Genomic DNA, 18715 nt, shown 5'->3' with positions numbered 1-18715 from the left:
TTTTTTGGTGCAGGGATGGGCTTGCATTGTTTTTAGGTTTCACTTGTACGACCAGGGAAGAAGGTCGAACTAGATGAAACCGGGGGGGAGGTGTCAGGATCCTGATTCCTCTCCCACGCATTTGATTGACCCCTTGACCTGAGGGTCAGAGGGTGAAGGACACGGGAGGTGTCGTTCCCTACATTGGGGGTGGAGCGAATGACTTTTTCGGATGAGAAAGAATTTTTAGAGATCAGATCAGTTTTTGAACGCAGGAGAGATTAGCTTTGAACGCAGAAGAGTTGAGTTTTGGGTGGAACTATGCTAGAGAAAGTATGAGAGAGAAGGGAGCAGCAGCGCTCCGGAATATTATATTCTCCAATTCATGTATCATTTTGTAAATAATTCTATAATCAAGAATTTAGTAATAAATAAGCTAAAATTGAAATAATCCGTGGTCATCCTTAGTGAGTAGTCTTTAAAAACGAACCAAGAGACAAAAGGTCTCACACACTGTATTTTTTTTAATAATGACATGATTTGCACGAGTTTATATGCGATACACTTATATTTAAGCATACATGTAACGGGGTTTTATTTAGGAGATTTTTTATATACTTCCTATTTGTATATATTTTTAACGTATTGCATTTACAGTGTTAACCCATTAATACAGGAGCTTAAACAAGTTGCAGGTTGCATAAAAACAATAAAGCTGTATAGTACCACCTGATAATAATTATTTTGCATAGAATCTTACAGTGCTTCGAATAATATTGCCTGGGAGTGCATTTTACAATCAGCATCATTTTTTAAATTATTATTTTTTTTAAAAAGAAGTAGTTGTAAATAAAATTAAGCTTAGCATAAAATGGACATAAAAAGCTTTTCATACATTTAAAGAATTTGAAGAGATGCTCTTTATCGGGCCTTGACTGTCAGATATAAAGACACCAAACTGTGATTGGAAAAATTACTATATGAAACTACAACTGTAAAAAAATTAGTCATTCGTTCACCTTACATACAGGGGTCCTCAACCCTATGCCCGCGGGCACCATGGCGCCCGTCGATCGATCTAGGTGCTCCCGCTGCTCAACGATAACATATTTCAGTTTTCCATTTTCCCAATAAATGCTATGCAAATACATACTGAAGTACGCTGGATAGATTTCTACATTTAATAGACTGAATAGATTTCTACATTTAATTGGAGAAATAAAAAATTATCTTGCAACCAAAAATCAAACATTTTTAGAACTAAGAGATCCTCTTTGGCTAGCAGATTTGTCTTTCATAACGGACATAAGGGAAAAACTAAATTATTTAAACTTGGAGCTGCAGGGAAAGGACTATCATAAAGCGAAAATGATAGAGGCTGTTAACTCGTTCAGAGCTAAGCTAGTTTTGTGGATATCACATTTGAAAATGAAGTCTCTTTTGCATTTTCCAAACATGAAAAAATGGATAGGTGACAGTGAAATTGACATTTGTCATTAACCTCCAATTGCTTAAAGATCAATTTAATAGCAACAATTTAATATCATCGAGCCTTTGATAACTTTTTTGTTACTCCTCTTACCAACCAAATAAACGTAATAGCAACATACATTTCAGAATTTCTTCAAGTAAGGCTAGAAGAATTGGATACATAAATTTTGGATCTCCATTGGATGACATTATCCTCAAAACTATTATATCACATGAGAAATTCTGGAATATATTTGAAGGACTAAATTCCATTCTTAAAAAGAGCATTATATTCTCCCAATTATGTAGCGCTGGTCAGCAAAATGCCATGCGAAACACCACATGCCACTGTATTTTATAAATAATTTTTATACTTCGCATGTTTTGAAAGAAATTTAGTAATAATTTATTTTACACAAAAATATTAATTGCATTCATATGTTAAATTAATTTTTGAAGTTTAATTTTTTGTGCACTATATGTAGTGTGTATTATTACCTATGTCTACCAACTATAAATTTATCTTGAAAAAATGAATGGTGACCGCCATTCGACCGATATTCTGGTATTTGCTCTTAGGTACAAAAAGGTTGGGGACCACTGCCTTACACTATACTTTCCTATTTACAATTTAAAAGAATTGTTTCTCTTACAAAAGCGTTCTTTTACAGAAGGAGAGTTCGCGTGGATGAAAGATCCTATATGAAGATCAGCAACAGTCTGTTTTTTCACAAAAAATAACGAGGATTTCTAAGTTCGACAATTTTATGACGTGGGTGGGTTTGCTGCTGTGGTTTTTTCTTCGCTTTCTTAAGACAAATGGCTTTTCCCTTATGATCTCCAGTTTAGTGGATTATTTACTATTTAATTAACTGAGCCACGATGGCTCTGGGGCCTTCTAATGACGTGGATCGGGGTTAAATCAATACGAATTCCGGCTTGCACCGACCACAGTGCTGACGTAAAATGTCCTCAGTGGTAGACGAATCCTAGTTAGAATCCCTTTTCCGTCAGGCTAACCGTGGGAGGTTTTCCTCCCCATGTAACGTGGGTTAGTTCCACCTAAAAGTCCTCCATGAAGGCAAATTTCTACCAACTCGTGATTTTTTCTCGCAACAATTTTTTTATATTAGCGTATGAATAAATTATATTTGAGAGGTGCTTCCATCATGGTTTTACTTAAATAGTGGCACCAAAGGGTTGTGTGGGAAATTATTTCTTTCAAGTAAGTAGGCAAAATAGGAACTTCTTCTAATTAATCACAAAATGTCATCGCTGCTAAAGCATGATCCCACAGTTGCCTAAGAGTAAAACAGGGGAGAGTGGGGTCAATTGTAACAGGGTACGATTGTAACAGAGCAAAAATTTCGAGTGTCGGGTTCTAGATTTGGTTCCTAGGTGGCGCGTAAGGTGTATTTAATAAATCAACATGTACACCCCAGCTGGCAACCATTTTTATGTACTTTTGAAAGAGTTACGTCACAAAATATATTTTCACGCTGCGTAAGTACTTTTTTTCGTATTAGAATATTATATTGTAACAAAGTAATTTTGTTTAAACAAATAAAAAATATTAACCGAATATGTAAGTGGACCCCTTAATTAACATTTCAAAAAAAAAAAAGTTTAGTTTTGTTTATTAACTAGCAATGTTTTTAACAAATGAAGCTGAAATGGCGTCTTGGGGACGATTTTAACAATAAGTAAAGGGACGATTGTAATAGCTGAAAATAAATAATCTTATGTTCACAAACCATTACTTAACTCTTTAAGAACCACCAATAGTTTCCTATATCATTTATATTATGTTGCATGTGCATTATTTCATTTGTCACCTTTCACAGCATAAATTAAAATTTGTAACCCTTTAAAGTTAAAAGTTTAACCCATTAGGTCTCTGTTCATTATTATTTTTACTCCTAAAATATCACTACTATTTTGATCAGTAAAAAAATGTATCACAACTATGATAATATTTATAATTAACTATATTTTAGTTGAATTTATGAACTGTTACAATTGACCCCGTAAGTGGGGATAATTGTAACAAGTGCGCGACTGTCAAAAATTGTTAATAACTAATATAATAACATTTAAAATAAGGTATTTATTTTTTTTTCTAGTAGAGGATAGTCTACTTTATTCGTCTGTCAATTAATACTAATAATATATTAGGTTTTTTGTTAGTTAAAAATAGTTAAGTAAAAAATTTTACAATTGACCCCACTCTCCCCTACCGTTGTAGGGAAATATTTGAAATGGGAAGATTACTTTTTGTTGTCTCATTGATGTTTCAAAGTGCTTCTTTCAAACTTAATGCTTCTTATGACCTTTATAAGTTAACTAAATTAAATATGAAAAATATATATATATATATATCATTTTTTATTTATTTATTCGAAGGTCTTGATTCTGGAAGAATTGTGTGTTACAAAAGTATTATCAGGTTAATAGGGTTGCTACTCCACAGGGAAAATTTAAAAAATACAGGGAATATAAAAATTACCTGAAATAACTGGAAAAATTCTGGGAATTTTTGATTTTTTGTTCTTTACAAACTGGGAATATACAGGGAATTTTGTCTCTTAAAAAATGGTGACTACTCAAAGGGATGGGATATTTAACCATGACATTTCAGTTATATTAAACTATTTAATTTATTATAGCATTATTTAAATATGTTCCAGCAATGAAAACTAATAAATATAATTATCCCAATATAGCTGACACAAGATCACAGTAATTGTTGTTTCCACTTAATATATTGTGTATAATATGTATAGGGAAATTTTTTTTCAAGATTTAAGTGGCAACCCTGGTTGCGGTAAACAATTGGAGCTAATATTTGTATTGTGGGTGAAAATTAAAGTTTCTTCCTACCGCGCGACATCTTTTAGGGAAGTTTCGTTAAGTATTTCCATTATTTTCCTTCATTCTTCACCTTGTTTATTATTATTTAATAAATTACAGTTACAGCCATTGTGGCTCACGGGAAAGAGAGCTTGCCTTCCACTGAGGTGATCCGGGTTTGAATCCCGCACCCGACTCGCACCGACCACAGTGCTGACGAAAAATGTCCTCAGTGTTAAACGGATCAAGGGTTTGAGTTCCCATGCTTCTTTTAGCGTCTTTTACAGACAACCAATCATCATTGTGAATATAACGAGTTAATCTTCATATTTTTTGAATTTTTAACTCAACCCAAAAATCGCAATTTAAGTATCAGTGTAAAACAATATTTATAAAAGTTATAAAAATAATTTATTCTAACCAAGATTAAATTAAAATTATCAAATTTATCATTACGCGCAAAGAAAAGCGAGGGAAATGTTTTTCACATTTCTTGGCGGTTATAGTGTTTCAACTAAATGTTCGTCATTATCTAAAAATTACTTTTTACAAGCAACCACTTTTTTATTATTAATCAGGCCGAGCTCGTTGCTCAGAAGATTAAGAGTCCCCTTGCTGTCTGGCTAACTGAGAAATCTTATCTTGGTTTTCCTCCCTATGTAACTCAAATGCTGGTAGGTTCAATAAAAAAAAAACCTCCACGAAGGCCAAATTTCTCTCAATATTTGATGTAAGGGTTCCCTTGTCTTCTGGATTGGGTTCAAAATTACAATGCTATGGAGTTAAATATTAGTAGTCGTAAACCCAAATGGATTGGTTGTTCAACTATGTTTATAATATTTAATTAACTAATTCTAAGAGAAATAATTTTATAATAACTTGTAAATTTTATTCAAGTGCAAGTGGAAAGCAACATGTGGTTGCATCAGAACATGTAACAAATGAATAAAATTTACTTAATTTCTATATGCAATATGATTAATTTTCGTTTTTTTTTTCAGTAGTGAAAAATAATTCATTTAAAAAATATACATAATTTTCTAATAAAAATTAAATTTAATTTTCAGAAGAGGGGCGTTAGGCGCTTTGAAAATGTGGGTCAAGCAGGCCCATCACAAATGAAGTAAGTAGTTATTTATAATTAGTATTATTATTATTGTAATATTTATAATTTATGTTTAATATTATATTTTATGTTTAATATTAAAAATATTTCAAAAATGATCATGCATATGTGGAAAAAAACCATTTTTGTATTATGTTTTGTTTCATTTTTTTTTTAAAATTTCAATATGAATGTTCAGTTTTATATCTGGTAATATTTAATTTCTTATTATTACTTTTGGAACTAACTTAATTGCGATTGAGTAAGAAAGATTGAGGCAAAGAAAAATTAATATTTTTACAACCATGGTCAATACTTAGAAGCAGAAAAAGAAATCAAGAAAAACATTTAAAATTCTGATAGTTTTCGCTCAAATTGCATTTTCGAAGATAACTGGCGTTAAGTAAAAAATTTAAAAATTGCTCTTTTAGCAACCCCTTAGTTTCACTTCAGTGATCAGCAGATCGACTAACATGGTATTTTTTGCTACCATAATTAATAATTCTCCCACAAATAATCGTTTTTTTTTCTGTCTGATTTGATTTGTAAATTTTTCTACGCTTCATATAATTTCAAGAGGAGTCATATTCTTGCCATTTCAGTGGAAGAAAATTCATTTAAACTTCAGAAATAGTCGTCAGGCTGATATTCCTCGTCAGTTTGATGAATCACTTGAAATGTCACTTTAGTCAATAGAAAAAGAAAGCGAGATAGAAAAGTTGAGACAATATTTTTTTTTTTTTTTTTTTATCTTTAGCGCTATACATAAAGCATACAACAGGGAACGGCTTATTTCTTCTGTTGTGTTGACATTTTTTAAAAAAAAAACTTAATATAAATGCACAGTTTTATATCTGGTAATATTTCATTATTTTTGGAATCAACTTAATTGCTGGCTGTTATGTAAGAGAGAAATCGAGACTAAGAAAAAAAAAATTACAACAATGGATAGTCAATACTTAAAAATAAATCACAAAAAAAGTATTTAAAATTTTTTATTATTTTCGTACAAATTGCATGTTCGGAAATAACTCGCTTTAAGTTAAAAAATAAAAATTCAAATCATAATTTTTTCTTTTGCCTTTCACCGTGTTTTCACTACAGCGCGAGAACGCGAGAATCTCGCATATTTTTTTCTTTTCTCGCATTAAAAATTATTACCGCGAGAAATTCGCGCATTCTATAAATCAATTTCAAAATTCGCGAATTTCTCTCATTTTGGAAAAAGCTTCGAATTACGTCATTTAGAATAAAATCCGTTTCACTTTTCTTCCTGGATCTTCATTATTTTCAACACTTGCCCCGTTATCTAGCTTCCCTATTTACCAGTAGGTATTGTTCAGAACCTTTTCGAACAATAGAACACAACCCCTCCGAATCACGGAACCCCTTCCAGAACACATTTCTCTGCAATCACGTGTTTACTGTAGGTATGGTTTTTCATGTAAGACGTTCAAATATTTTTATGCACTAATGTAAGATGGACAAATACCTAGTAAAGGCAAAATCTTCTATGATGATGCAGCAAAAATATTCAATGCTTTAAAAAATAGAAGACGTTAAAAATGTATTATAACAAAAGAAATTTTTTTTCCAAGTCTATTTGTATTTTTTCAGTTTTTAGAAATCTCACTTAACTTTCTGAAATCTCACCCTGTTTTTGAGAAAGGGTGAGAAATTCTCACTCATTTTTTTTCTATGATGAAAACACTTGGCAAGTGACATTTAGAAATAATCTTTATTAATAATAATTCCAAAATAATTCCAAAATCGCTTTAAACTGTTACTGATCTCTACCTTCATCAAGATAAAAGAGTTTCAATTGTTCTTTAATACCTTTCATTTAAAGATGTCTAGATATTGTAACAGGTTTAGTCCTTGTTAGTATTATTTATGCATATAAATCTGTGCAAATAAATGTGTTGTGTTTATTTTATTACAAACTGAAGACTGAAATTTTATGCGTTCTGAAACTTCATGGGCACTTTTAAAGGTACTCTACTGATTGGTATGCACGATTTTTAAATTAATATTTTTGTTCTTTCAGCGAGCCGCTTCTCCCAACTTGTTCATGCTGTTCATCTGGAAGCCGCAAAAGGCGTTATTCATCGAGCGATGATTCCTCACCCTCTGACGAGGTGAGTTTTCTTTTCTTGTTCTTAGAGTTGTCTTTATTTGTTAGGAAATTGCGAAGGTGTCTCTTCAAGCATGCTGTTTGCATAGTGGTCCTAGAAATTTTGTCATTGAAATACATCTTGCAAAAAGACCAAGAGCTGTTTGTTACAGAAACTAAACGGATATTAAATTAGATAATAATTCTCTCATTAGAGTTCAGGAAAGCATATCCCAAATTTGTTAATGAACATTTGATGAATTAATTGAATTATTGAAATTCAATTTTTTTTTAACTGTCGCAATTTTATTCCATGAAAGCTTCCATTCTCATTATCAAAACTTATTTTCCCCATCTTGTTGACGGAGACTGGTTAATTACTAGTCAAGAAATTTTTTTTTTAAAAACGCTAAATTGTCCCATTTTTACATAAAAATTCTTGCAAATATTATTAAACTGATTCGTCCAATGAATCATGTTTAACCTCAATTCTAATGAGAGCACAACTGCACACAGAGTACAATACTTCACTTATCTAAATAGATATGTCAGATGCATTTGTTATAAGTGCAAAATTATACTTTTCTTTAATAAAACCACTCACTATCAGAATGGTACTTGAATTGAGTTTAGATATTTTTATTTTCTGTTTAAATCCTTTTTTTTTTCTGCACTAAAAAGCAAAATAATTATGGGAACTTTTAATGGTTTGAGGAATTTTAAAAGAAAGAGTTGTAGCGGTATCTCTTGTATTTCCGAGATGGCTTAAAAATTATCTCTTCCTTTAATTTGAATGAAACTTCCTTTAAGCCTCATATAACTCAGAATGCAATTTGATATAAAATAATAATAATTATAATAATAACAAATGATTTGCGTTTAATTACCTCAAAGACTCTTTAGGCAGGGGTCTGTCCAGACATTTGGTGAAAGGTCCGTTTTTCGTGAAATTGTGAAAAAATTACTCACATTCTTTCAACCAGGGTCCGCTTTTATGAATTTGTGCAAATAGGGACCGTTATTGCAAAAAAAAAATTTTTTCAAGGAGTTTTTAAATTGTATAGACATACAAGATTATGCACAACAATGTAAAATTGTAATTAAAAAAATTAAATTTTAAAAAATAAACAACAATTGCTCCTTCTAAATTAGAGATGCAACATACAAATATTTGGTATTTAGCCTATACTGCTGAACGCAGAATATTAATTTCGGACGAATAATGGAAGAATCGTCTGCCGAAGACAAAACTTAATTCGTTTACATCCATCTTTCTTGTTTTCTGCCCTGGAAAGGGTTTATTCGATTAACAAAATAATAATGAAGATAAACAAATTTGTGAAGGGTCCGATTAAAAGAAAAATCATTTTGTGAAGGGTCCGTTTTTAAGTTAAAATATTTTGTGAAGGGTCCGTTTTTATGAAAAGATATTTTGTGAAGGGTCCGTTAACGGACCCAAATTTCTTCTAAACAGACCCCTGCTTTAAGCTTCATATAACTCAGAATACAATTTGATATAAAATAATAATAATTATAATAATAACAAATGATCTGCGTTTAATTACCTCAAAGACTCTTTAGGGCTCTCAATTTACCTACCTAAATACACTTGAAATCATGAAAACTGACGCTCAGCATAAAAAGGTTTTTTAACATTTAATGTTTTTAAATTGAATAAAGGTTTTAATAGGAAAAACTAATTGAAAGATAACAAACACTTTTCTATGTATAAGTAAGTCTTCAGAGAAAATTCTATGACATTTCTGCAAATTTGAAGCCAAAATTTAGTTATTAGATATATTTTAAACTTTGTTTTGGTTTCTTTGTGTAGTTTAAGTTGCTTGGTTTTAAGTGTGCTGAATTTGTTTTTATTTTCAACGAAATAGGGGATGAATGCAATTTTGGTAGTTTATGATATACAGGGGTCTGTTCAGACATTTTGTGAAGGGTCCGTTTTTGTAAAATTGTGAAAAAATGACTCACAATTTGTGAATATAAAATAAACGTTGAGTCACATTCTTTCAACCGCTTTTGTGAATTTGTGCAAATAGGGTCCGTTATTGTAAAAAAAAAAAACTTTTTCAAGGTAAACAGCAAGGTTTAAAAAGTAAACAGCAATTGCAAGTACTAAATTAGCGGTGCAACATACAAATCTTTGGTATTTAGCCTATACTGCTGAACGCAAAATATTTATTTCGGACAAAAATAAAGGAAGAAGCGTCTGCTGAAGACAAAATTTAGTGCGTTTACATCCGTCTTTCTCCCCTTCCTTTCTGGGAGGGATTTATTTGATTAACAAAACAATAATGAAAATAAACATATGTTCGGTTTTTTTTCCAAATCAGCTTTCATGTACATAAACCATTCTTCCCCTTGATTCAGGGTTGGGTTTTTGCCGTCAAAAACTGGTTTTTGACATGACAGTGGTAAAAACCAAACCGTCAAAAACATACTGTTTTCTTTAATTTATGGCATATAGCGGACAATATGTTATTTTCACTTAATTGCCTTTATAAATGAATGTTGTAAATGATTGCTATTGATTTTGCAACTATATACATGTATTCTTATAGAAGGATATACATTCATACAGAAATATTGTAACATACTTATTGAAAATAGCGATACCTAACTTTTATCATTATAGCTTGATTTGCAAAGGATTCAAAATTTTGCACATCTTAATTGTTAGAAATAAACAAATAAAACTTGAAACTATTAATAAATTCAAGAACTAAAAAGAAGAATTTAAAATTTGGCATTTCTTAAATATTAGAAATAAGCTAAACAAAACTTTCAAAACTTGTAACTACTAACAAATTCTAAGTCACGAATGACTAGACATTCTTCAGTAATGTATTATGCCAAACAAAATGATGCTTGGAAATGTTGAAAATTTTATTTAGTATCCTAATATTTTACTTCAAATAGTATGATTTGATATAATCATGTTGGGAAAATGCAAAAATCTGTTCTTAAATATTTTTTAGCAACTTTTTTTCTAATTTTATTGCTCAAAAATGAATTAATTTTAAATCATAAGCAGTTGAACTCAAATTAAAATACAGTTTTAACAAAACTATGGGTTTTTGACAGTTTTCGACGTTTTTGACAGAGGGTTTTTTGACATGGCGGTAAAAACCATGGTATAAACCGGTAAAAACCGTCATGTGTCAAAAACTTGCCAACCCTGATACAGATGCATTGATTACTATCTAATTAACTGTCAAAAATAATTTTATTCAAGAGCACGCGAATAGCAATATAGTGCAACAACTACTTAATTTCTCGAGAAAGCAATGTGTCTTTTTCAGCAGTGAAAAATAATAATCTATTTATAATAATTTTCTAACATAAATTCAATTTAATTTTCAGGAGAGTAGAGTGAAGCGCGCTAGGAGAAAATATGAAGAGCTGTAAGTAGATTTATTATTAATATTTTAATGCTGGAAACTTAGAAATATTCTCAAATAAACTCTTTTCAACAGACATAAATCTTTGTTTTTAATGCTGAGTACATTTCAAAAGTCTATAAAGTGTGATAAGTTAATATTTTTATTTTTAGACTTATATTTTTTGGAGTTCAGGAGTCATTGTCATATTTGAATCTTTAAATCTTAATATTTTGTATTAAATTAGATCGTTTTGACATTTCATACTTATTGAGAGTTGGTTCAATTTTATTAGGTTTATAATACAATGTACTCGAGCATGATATTTCATTTATTATTGAAATGTCAAAACATGCATTTTAACAAAACATGATGTTTTCAGGGGCGCGTTCGGTGTCCACATGGCGATTATGCAACGGAGACATTGGGGCAGTGTACAAAGGTCTGCCATTCTAGAAGCTATACAACAAGAAAGGTCAAGGCTGGAGGTAATTTTTTTTCTCTTCTTAAACGGATGCGCCCTACCGAATGAGCCATTGAAAACGTTGCATAGATATTAAATTTAATTAGTAAATTAAGTCATTTGGATTCATTTGATTGGTATCTTTAACTCAGCCAAAATTTTAAATCAATTTGGATCTATAAACACCTTATCAAATAGAATATAAAGCTATCCTTCCTGCACAAAATGATTTTTCAGAAACTTTCGACATCAATATGGGTGTTGGATAGATAGCATTATAGCCTCTAATTTTCAATTTAGTACTTGAATCCGCCATCAGGGGTCTGTTTAGAAGAAATTTGGGTCCGTTAACGGACCCTTCACAAAATATCTTTTCATAAAAACGGACCCTTCACAAAATATTTTAACTTAAAAACGGACCCTTCACAAAATAATTTTTCTTTTAATCGGACACTTCACAAATTTGTTTATCTTCATTATTATTTTGTTAATCGAATAAACCCTTTCCAGGGCAGAAAACAAGAAAGGTGTATGTAAACGAATTAAGTTTTGTCTTCGGCAGACGATTCTTCCATTATTTGTCCGAAATGAATATTCTGCGTTCAGCAGTATAGGCTAAATACCAAATATTTGTATGTTGCATCTCTAATTTAGAAGCAGAAATTGTTGTTTATTTTTTAAAATTTAATATTTTTAATTATAATTTTACAGTGTTGAGCATAATCTTGTATGTCTTTACAATTTAAAAACTCCTTGAAAAAGTTTTTTTTTGCAATAACGGACCCTATTTGCACAAATTCATAAAAGCGAACCCTGGTTGAAAGAATGTGAATAATTTTTTCACAATTTCACGAAAAACGGACCTTTCACAAAATGTCTGGACAGACCCCTGGCCATAAAGAAATCAGATTTCAGAGACTCCAATGAGTGCTTTTGCTGATGATACAGTACTTGAATCCGTCATTTAGAAAATTAGCGGCTTAACTACCAGTAAAACAACTCGTAGTTTGTGCCTCTGCTGATGACATAACTATACTGCGAAAATTTTAAATGATTTAATTGCATTTACAAAAACTAATAGAAGTAGCAAGCATAACCGGCCTTTTACTTAATGAACAAAAAATAATATATATGAAGGCGCCGGGATAGCCTGGTCGGTAGGGCGCTGGGCCCATATCCAAGAGGTCGTGGGTTCGATCCTCGCCGGCCGAAGACTCCCCGTGTAGTAAATGGTGACTGATGCACGTTAAATCTGTCGAGTCTCAAAGTCCTCCATGTTCCCACAACAAATCAATACCTCTGGGGGTACTGATCCAGGAGTTTCCTTGTCCTCTGGATTGGTTCAAAATTACAAGGCTACGGAGTTGAACGTAAGTAGTCGTAAACCCATGAAATTGGGTCGGCTGTTCAACGACGGTTATAAAATAAAATAAAATATATATGAAGAAAAAAACTAATATTACTAAGAACTATAGTGAATTTCTTAATGTTGATAAATTTAAATGTGCTACCGTGGATAGCTTTGCATATCTAGGCTCAATTATAAACACTTCAAATACAATTTCAGAAGAAATTTCTTAAAATTCGGAAAGGGGACCAAAGCGTTTTTTTTAACAGCATACGTAAAAAAGAAATAAAATTGATCCTAAGAGCAATTAAACTAAACATATACGTAATAATCATCCTTCCCGTGGTAACATGGCTGCGAGATGTGGACTGTGATACAAAAAGACTTATTAAAGCAAAATATACTTAAAATGAAAGTAAAATTTATGGCCCAATACAATTACAGCTAACTATTAATTATTAATGGATAAGAACTAATGATGAGCTGGAAGCTCTTATTAAGCATAGAAATATTGTAAAATTCACCAAAGCACCGAGTATTTCATGTCACATTGACAGATTACCTCGAGTGGTAAAGATCTTGCATTGCAATAGGGCGAGATGCAGACTAAAGAAAAGGTGGATGGATGGTGGGTGTCTGGAATGGTTTAAGGATCTCCAATTGGAAGACCAAATTCAGGGAAAGAGCTGCCTGGCGAATTGTTGTGCGACAGGCTAAGGCACACCCTGGGCTGTAGTGCCAATAAAGAAGTTTTTCTAGTTAAAATACACCCTAAAAAAAGGAGTTTTTAAGTTAACAATAAACGTTCCTTACTGGTCAAATGACCGTTCAAGAACTTTGGCATCAAAAATGCTCTTATCTTATCGTTTTTGCATGTTTGACTTCATGACTTTTTCTAACAAAATCTTTCTTTTTTATATAAAGTTAATAATTTATAATTATTATTTTTTTTTATGTTTTGCTTGTTTCGAATAATACTTGTACCTATTTCCTATTTCTTGTACCTATTTCCTATACCTATTTCTACCACAACCGGTCATTTGAGCGGGAGAACAAAAATGACGATGCAATGCGTGTTCAACGTGTTGCATTCGATGAGTTGCACATTTACTGCAAAGAGTGTTACTTAATTAGTTCAATCAGAATAACTGTAAAATAAAATTTCTAGAAAGTACCTAAAATTTTAGATTGGCATTTTTGTGTCAGAAAAAGTGACAAAAACTAAATGTTTTGGTAAGTAGCTTCATTTTATATTGATAGCTTTACTTCATTTCTAACTAACTGTTTTTCCAGAAAAATGTCGAAACAATCTTAAACAGCACAAGTTCTTAGAAGAAATAATATTAATTATAAGGATAATTATATCAGAATTATGTTTCTTATATATTCTTATAAAATTGAATTGTAAAATTATAATTAAATAAAATTAAATATTAAAAAATAAACAGCAATTGCAGTTCTAAATTAGCGATGCAACATATAAATCTTTGGTATTTAGCCTATACTGCTGAACGCAGAATATTCATTTCGGACGAATAAAGGAAGAATCGTCTGCCGAAGACAAAATTTAGTTCGTTTACATTTGTCTTTCTCCCCCCCCCCCTCCCTTCCTGGGAAGGGTTTATTCGATTTACGAAACATTAATGAAGATAAACAAATTTGTGAAGGGTCCGATTAAAAGATAAAAACGGACCCTTCACAAAATAATTTAAGTCAAAATATTTGGTGAGGGGTCCGTTTTTATGATAAGATATTTTGTGAAGGGTCCGTTAACGGACCCACTCCTGACAATAGTGCGAAACTCATCTAACCGAAGATCCATGTTAAATTTTCTTAATTATGTTTTGCTTTTTTATTCATGAAATAATAATTTTGAATTGTGAGGCATACGTATTTTTCTGCCATTTTAATCTAAGTAAATTTAATTGACAAAATTCAAATAACTAAATGAACAAAGTTGACTTGTTCTCAAAAAGTGTTTTGAAAAATACTGCTGCTTTTAAATTTGATTAAGGCCCATAATTCCTCTGCTGAAATGTTTCGACTTTTTTTTTTCGTATTTTGTTACGTATTTGGAAAAAAAAAAATTCGCATTGAAAGGAATACAAGTATTTGCCCAATTTTAAACTGGCAAAAAGTGAACACAATGGGGGGGGGGATATTTCTTGAGATGATATTGATAAGCATTTTGACTTCTTTTGCGGATGATATCAACCGTTATCTATGAAAAGTTACCTCAACCTGGTATTGAGTTAATATGTATTTTATACCAGTGAATTGGAAATTGGTGGTAGACACGCTACAATACTCCCCCACCAGGATTTTACCTGCGATAGAATTCGATGAACAGATACTACTAGTTGATTCATTGAAAAGCCGGGAGAGCTGTATTAAGATCACAGGATTTTGATTGCTTATCGTGCGAGATCTATTAAGTTAACGACGGTCGTGATCGCTCCTGTGTTGCCATTAGCAGTCGAAGGTATACAGGCCGACGTTGTGTGCTATTTAGATTGAGTATCAAGAGTTAACGCGTCTTAGTGAATTGTAATTAAATAATTGTAGTAATATAAGCACCACTATATATACAGCTTTTATGTATTTTCTTAAAAAAAAATTTTTTTTAGGCTGACCTTCAGGAACCTGGTCCTTCAAACAGGAACAGAGACCAAGAACCGGACTCTCCCGATAGGCCAGCATCTCTTGTAAGTATCATAAACCACTTACCTAGTGCCTTTTATACTACTTCATTTAACTCTTTAATTCCTAATAAAAATTCTTTTTTATGAGAATTAATTATTGTTGCTTCTATTACTTTCGAAAACAAAAAGTAATTAACCGTGACTACGCATTATACAACAGTTCTCTCATCTATGCTAAATATAGTTTAGTATTTATTATATTGAATTGTGGCATCCTACGTTGATAAATTGTTGCATTATTTTTAATTTATACAATATTAACAAAATTGCAGCAATTACCATAAATTAATTCATAGGTGAATATACCAAATAAGCATTGTTTATTTTCCATTTTTTGAAATTTATTTCGAGATCGAAAAGTCTTATAGCTACGAGCGCCGTATTTAGACGGTTTCTACGCAATAGTCTGTGTATACGAGCGCCGTATTTAGCCAGGATTAGCAGTAACAAAAGTTTTCCATCAGTAAAAGTCACAAAAAAAAAAAGATTCCATCTGTTGTCTAAAGTTTCACCCTATAACTTGCCCAACAAGAAAGAAAATCGCACGTGGTAATTTATTTTTCTTCTGTTTGAGCTCGTGCTGTTTGAGCTATTTTCATTCCACTACTACTTTAGTTTTAGTTAGCTTTTAGAAAAGAATTCAAATATTTAGAAAAGGATTTATAAGCCATATTTATTATTTACTATTTACAGAACTTTTAATGTACATGTATGTTAATCTAATATTTAAATAGAGTGTTTAATATATTAAAATAAGGCACAATGGCGACTGTTAAGAACGGGCATAATTTCTCGTTCTGATAAAAAAAAAAATGTGCTCAAAATTGATCAAAATATTTTTTAAAAAAACAGTGGAGATGAGATTGGTTAGAATGGAAAGTGGATGGTGTTTTCGTCCAAGAAGCTATCAGAAAATTAAACAAAAGTGGTGAAGCTCATTGCTTCGTCTTCTGTAATGAGATATCACATGACTCTAGATAATTTGCAGCATTTTCCTGGTCAGTAACTTCGGTATGTTATCAAATTCGATTAGGATTTAAAGGCAAGATAGATTTAAAAATGAAATAAAACTGTTGTGTTGAAAACAATGATTAGAGTGAAACATAGGCCCTTATTTTAATTCACATTCTGGGCCAGTTCTTTCAACACTTAATATTCAAAGTTTATTTTATCACTTTATTTTATTTCTCTTTAAAGAAGCACTTGATTGTATGGTAATCAGTTTGAATCTTTAAACAAAGATAAGTAGAATAGTATTTTTAAAGTGCATTATTAATAGATTTTGTCTTCTTTTTTTAAAATTGAAATAAGGGAACATAATTTTATAAATCTTCATCTACTCATATTTATGCTGCTTTTTTTTTTCTTTTCTTATTTTTTCACCTTTCCTTTTCACCCTATTTTATTTTTTTTTTATCTTAAGATTTTATCTAGTTGGAATAACATAAATTTTTAAGAAAACCAAACGACTACTGAGCATGATAAACAAAGGAATAAATCTGAAAAAAAAAAAAAGAAATCAGAAAGAAGCAACCACTTATGCAGGTTTTCAAACAAATTAGGGCGATGTGAACTTGGGAGTTTTCCTATTAACGGTGATCAAGGCGGAAAAAGAAATAAACACGTATTCTTAAAATTTTGTTTCCAATATCTCGTAATTTTTCCCAACAAGCTCAATATTTATTTGTTTATTGTACTTTTAACAAATATTATTTTGATTTAATCAAATATTTGATGATCAAATATTAATTTCATTACTTTGATTTTTCGCTACTAACTAAGTCTAATTTATCAACAAGTTTTCGTGGTATGTAAAAAGTCTTCGAAATTTTCGTGTCTCTTATATTTATTCGACTTAATATTGATTTAACAATTTTAAAAACAATTCAGGGACCGGCCACTCATTCTTCAAAACTGTTTGATCAAACGAATGAATTTTGTTTGTTTCAGAATTTTTGTTGATTATGAGCCTTTTTTTTTAAATGCTGACAACTCATAAATTTATTTATTAAAATTACTAAAACTTAAGAAATATTTATTTCTTACAAAAAAAATCTCTTTTGTTCTCTGTATCATTAGTATTAGCGTCTCTTATATTTATTTGATTTAATAATGATTTAACAATTAAAAAAAATTGTGTTGTCTTCCATTTAGTATTACCATCTCGAGAAATTAAGATATATCGTAATACAAAAAGTAATAGCCATTTTTAGGGTGGGAAAAGGCCAATTGTTTACTGAAAAGTTTTATCTGTAAACAATGGATTTTCATACATTTTTTGCTGTTGCGTGCAGGCTAATCCTCTTGGTAAAATGACAATTGTTTATAAACCACCCTATGAAAATTGAAGACGAAATGTCCCCCAGTTAATGAACCAGTACTTTAAGTATTTGAGTAAATCCATTACTTAAGCTGGATAAAGCATTAATAGGTTGTTTTTTTTTTAAAAAAACTATATTGTCTTTGGAATTCACTTATTAGGTCACCCTGGAGCATTTAATATCCTATTCAGTACTTGAGTACAATACTTATTAATGATAATTTTCTACTTCCTTAGGTTGACCCGTTGGAGGAAGAAGAAATGCCTGAGCGAGAAAATGTAAGTATTTCTAAAGTTGTTTTAAATTACTTTCTTTATTATTTTCGGTTCTGAAGCTTCACTGATAAAACAGTATTAAAGTGCTTTACACGGAGGGGGAATGAAATTTTACTGAGAACGGGCAGAATTTATTTCATGTCTTTTCTAATAACCAAATGCTATTTAAGGTTCGTTCATTTTTTTCAATCGAAATCTTTTTATTTCACAAATTTTTTCTTAAATTAATTCCCTTTTTTATTACATACAACACACCATAACACTGTTGTTGCCCGAATATTTCTGAATAACCTGTAAATCTATTTTTAGGAAGGGCACCATCAACAGCAGGAGTCAGATGCTTCAGGAACAGTAGAGGAGAGTGATGCAGGTGATGGTGTTGAGGATCATTCCACTTCATCTTCATCCCCACCTCCTGTACCCAAAACTCGAAGTAAGTTATTTTTTTGTTTATTTATTTTATTTTAAAGGCCATTCAGGGGTCTGTTTAGAAGAAATTTGGGTCCGTTAACGGACCCTTCACAAAATATCTTTTCATAAAAACGGACCCTTCACAAACTATTTTAACTTAAAAACGGACCCTTCACAAAATATTTTAACTTAAAAACGGACCCTTCACAAAATGATTTTTCTTTTAATCGGACCCTTCACAAATTTGTTTATCTTCATTATTATTTTGTTAATCGAATAAACCCTT

The 18715-nt window shown here is 31.0% G+C and overlaps 1 protein-coding gene across 1 annotated transcript in view; it reads left to right on the top strand.

Annotated features, from left to right (window-relative positions):
- LOC107456102 (uncharacterized) overlaps positions 1-18715 on the top strand; it is a 35372-nt gene that overhangs the window by 12798 nt on the left and 3859 nt on the right. Inside the window, exons 4-10 of the mRNA XM_016073876.3 lie at positions 5367-5422; positions 7452-7542; positions 10893-10933; positions 11292-11397; positions 15348-15425; positions 17980-18021; positions 18328-18451. Of these exons, the coding sequence (XP_015929362.2) occupies positions 5367-5422; positions 7452-7542; positions 10893-10933; positions 11292-11397; positions 15348-15425; positions 17980-18021; positions 18328-18451 (538 nt within the window). The remainder of the gene's footprint in view (positions 1-5366; positions 5423-7451; positions 7543-10892; positions 10934-11291; positions 11398-15347; positions 15426-17979; positions 18022-18327; positions 18452-18715) is intronic.

The sequence above is a fragment of the Parasteatoda tepidariorum genome, chromosome 6 (genome assembly GCF_043381705.1).
Source record: "Parasteatoda tepidariorum isolate YZ-2023 chromosome 6, CAS_Ptep_4.0, whole genome shotgun sequence".
Taxonomy (NCBI): Eukaryota; Metazoa; Arthropoda; class Arachnida; order Araneae; family Theridiidae; genus Parasteatoda; species Parasteatoda tepidariorum.
Note: the sequence above shows the minus strand (reverse complement) of the source record. Positions and strands in the feature narration are given on the sequence as shown.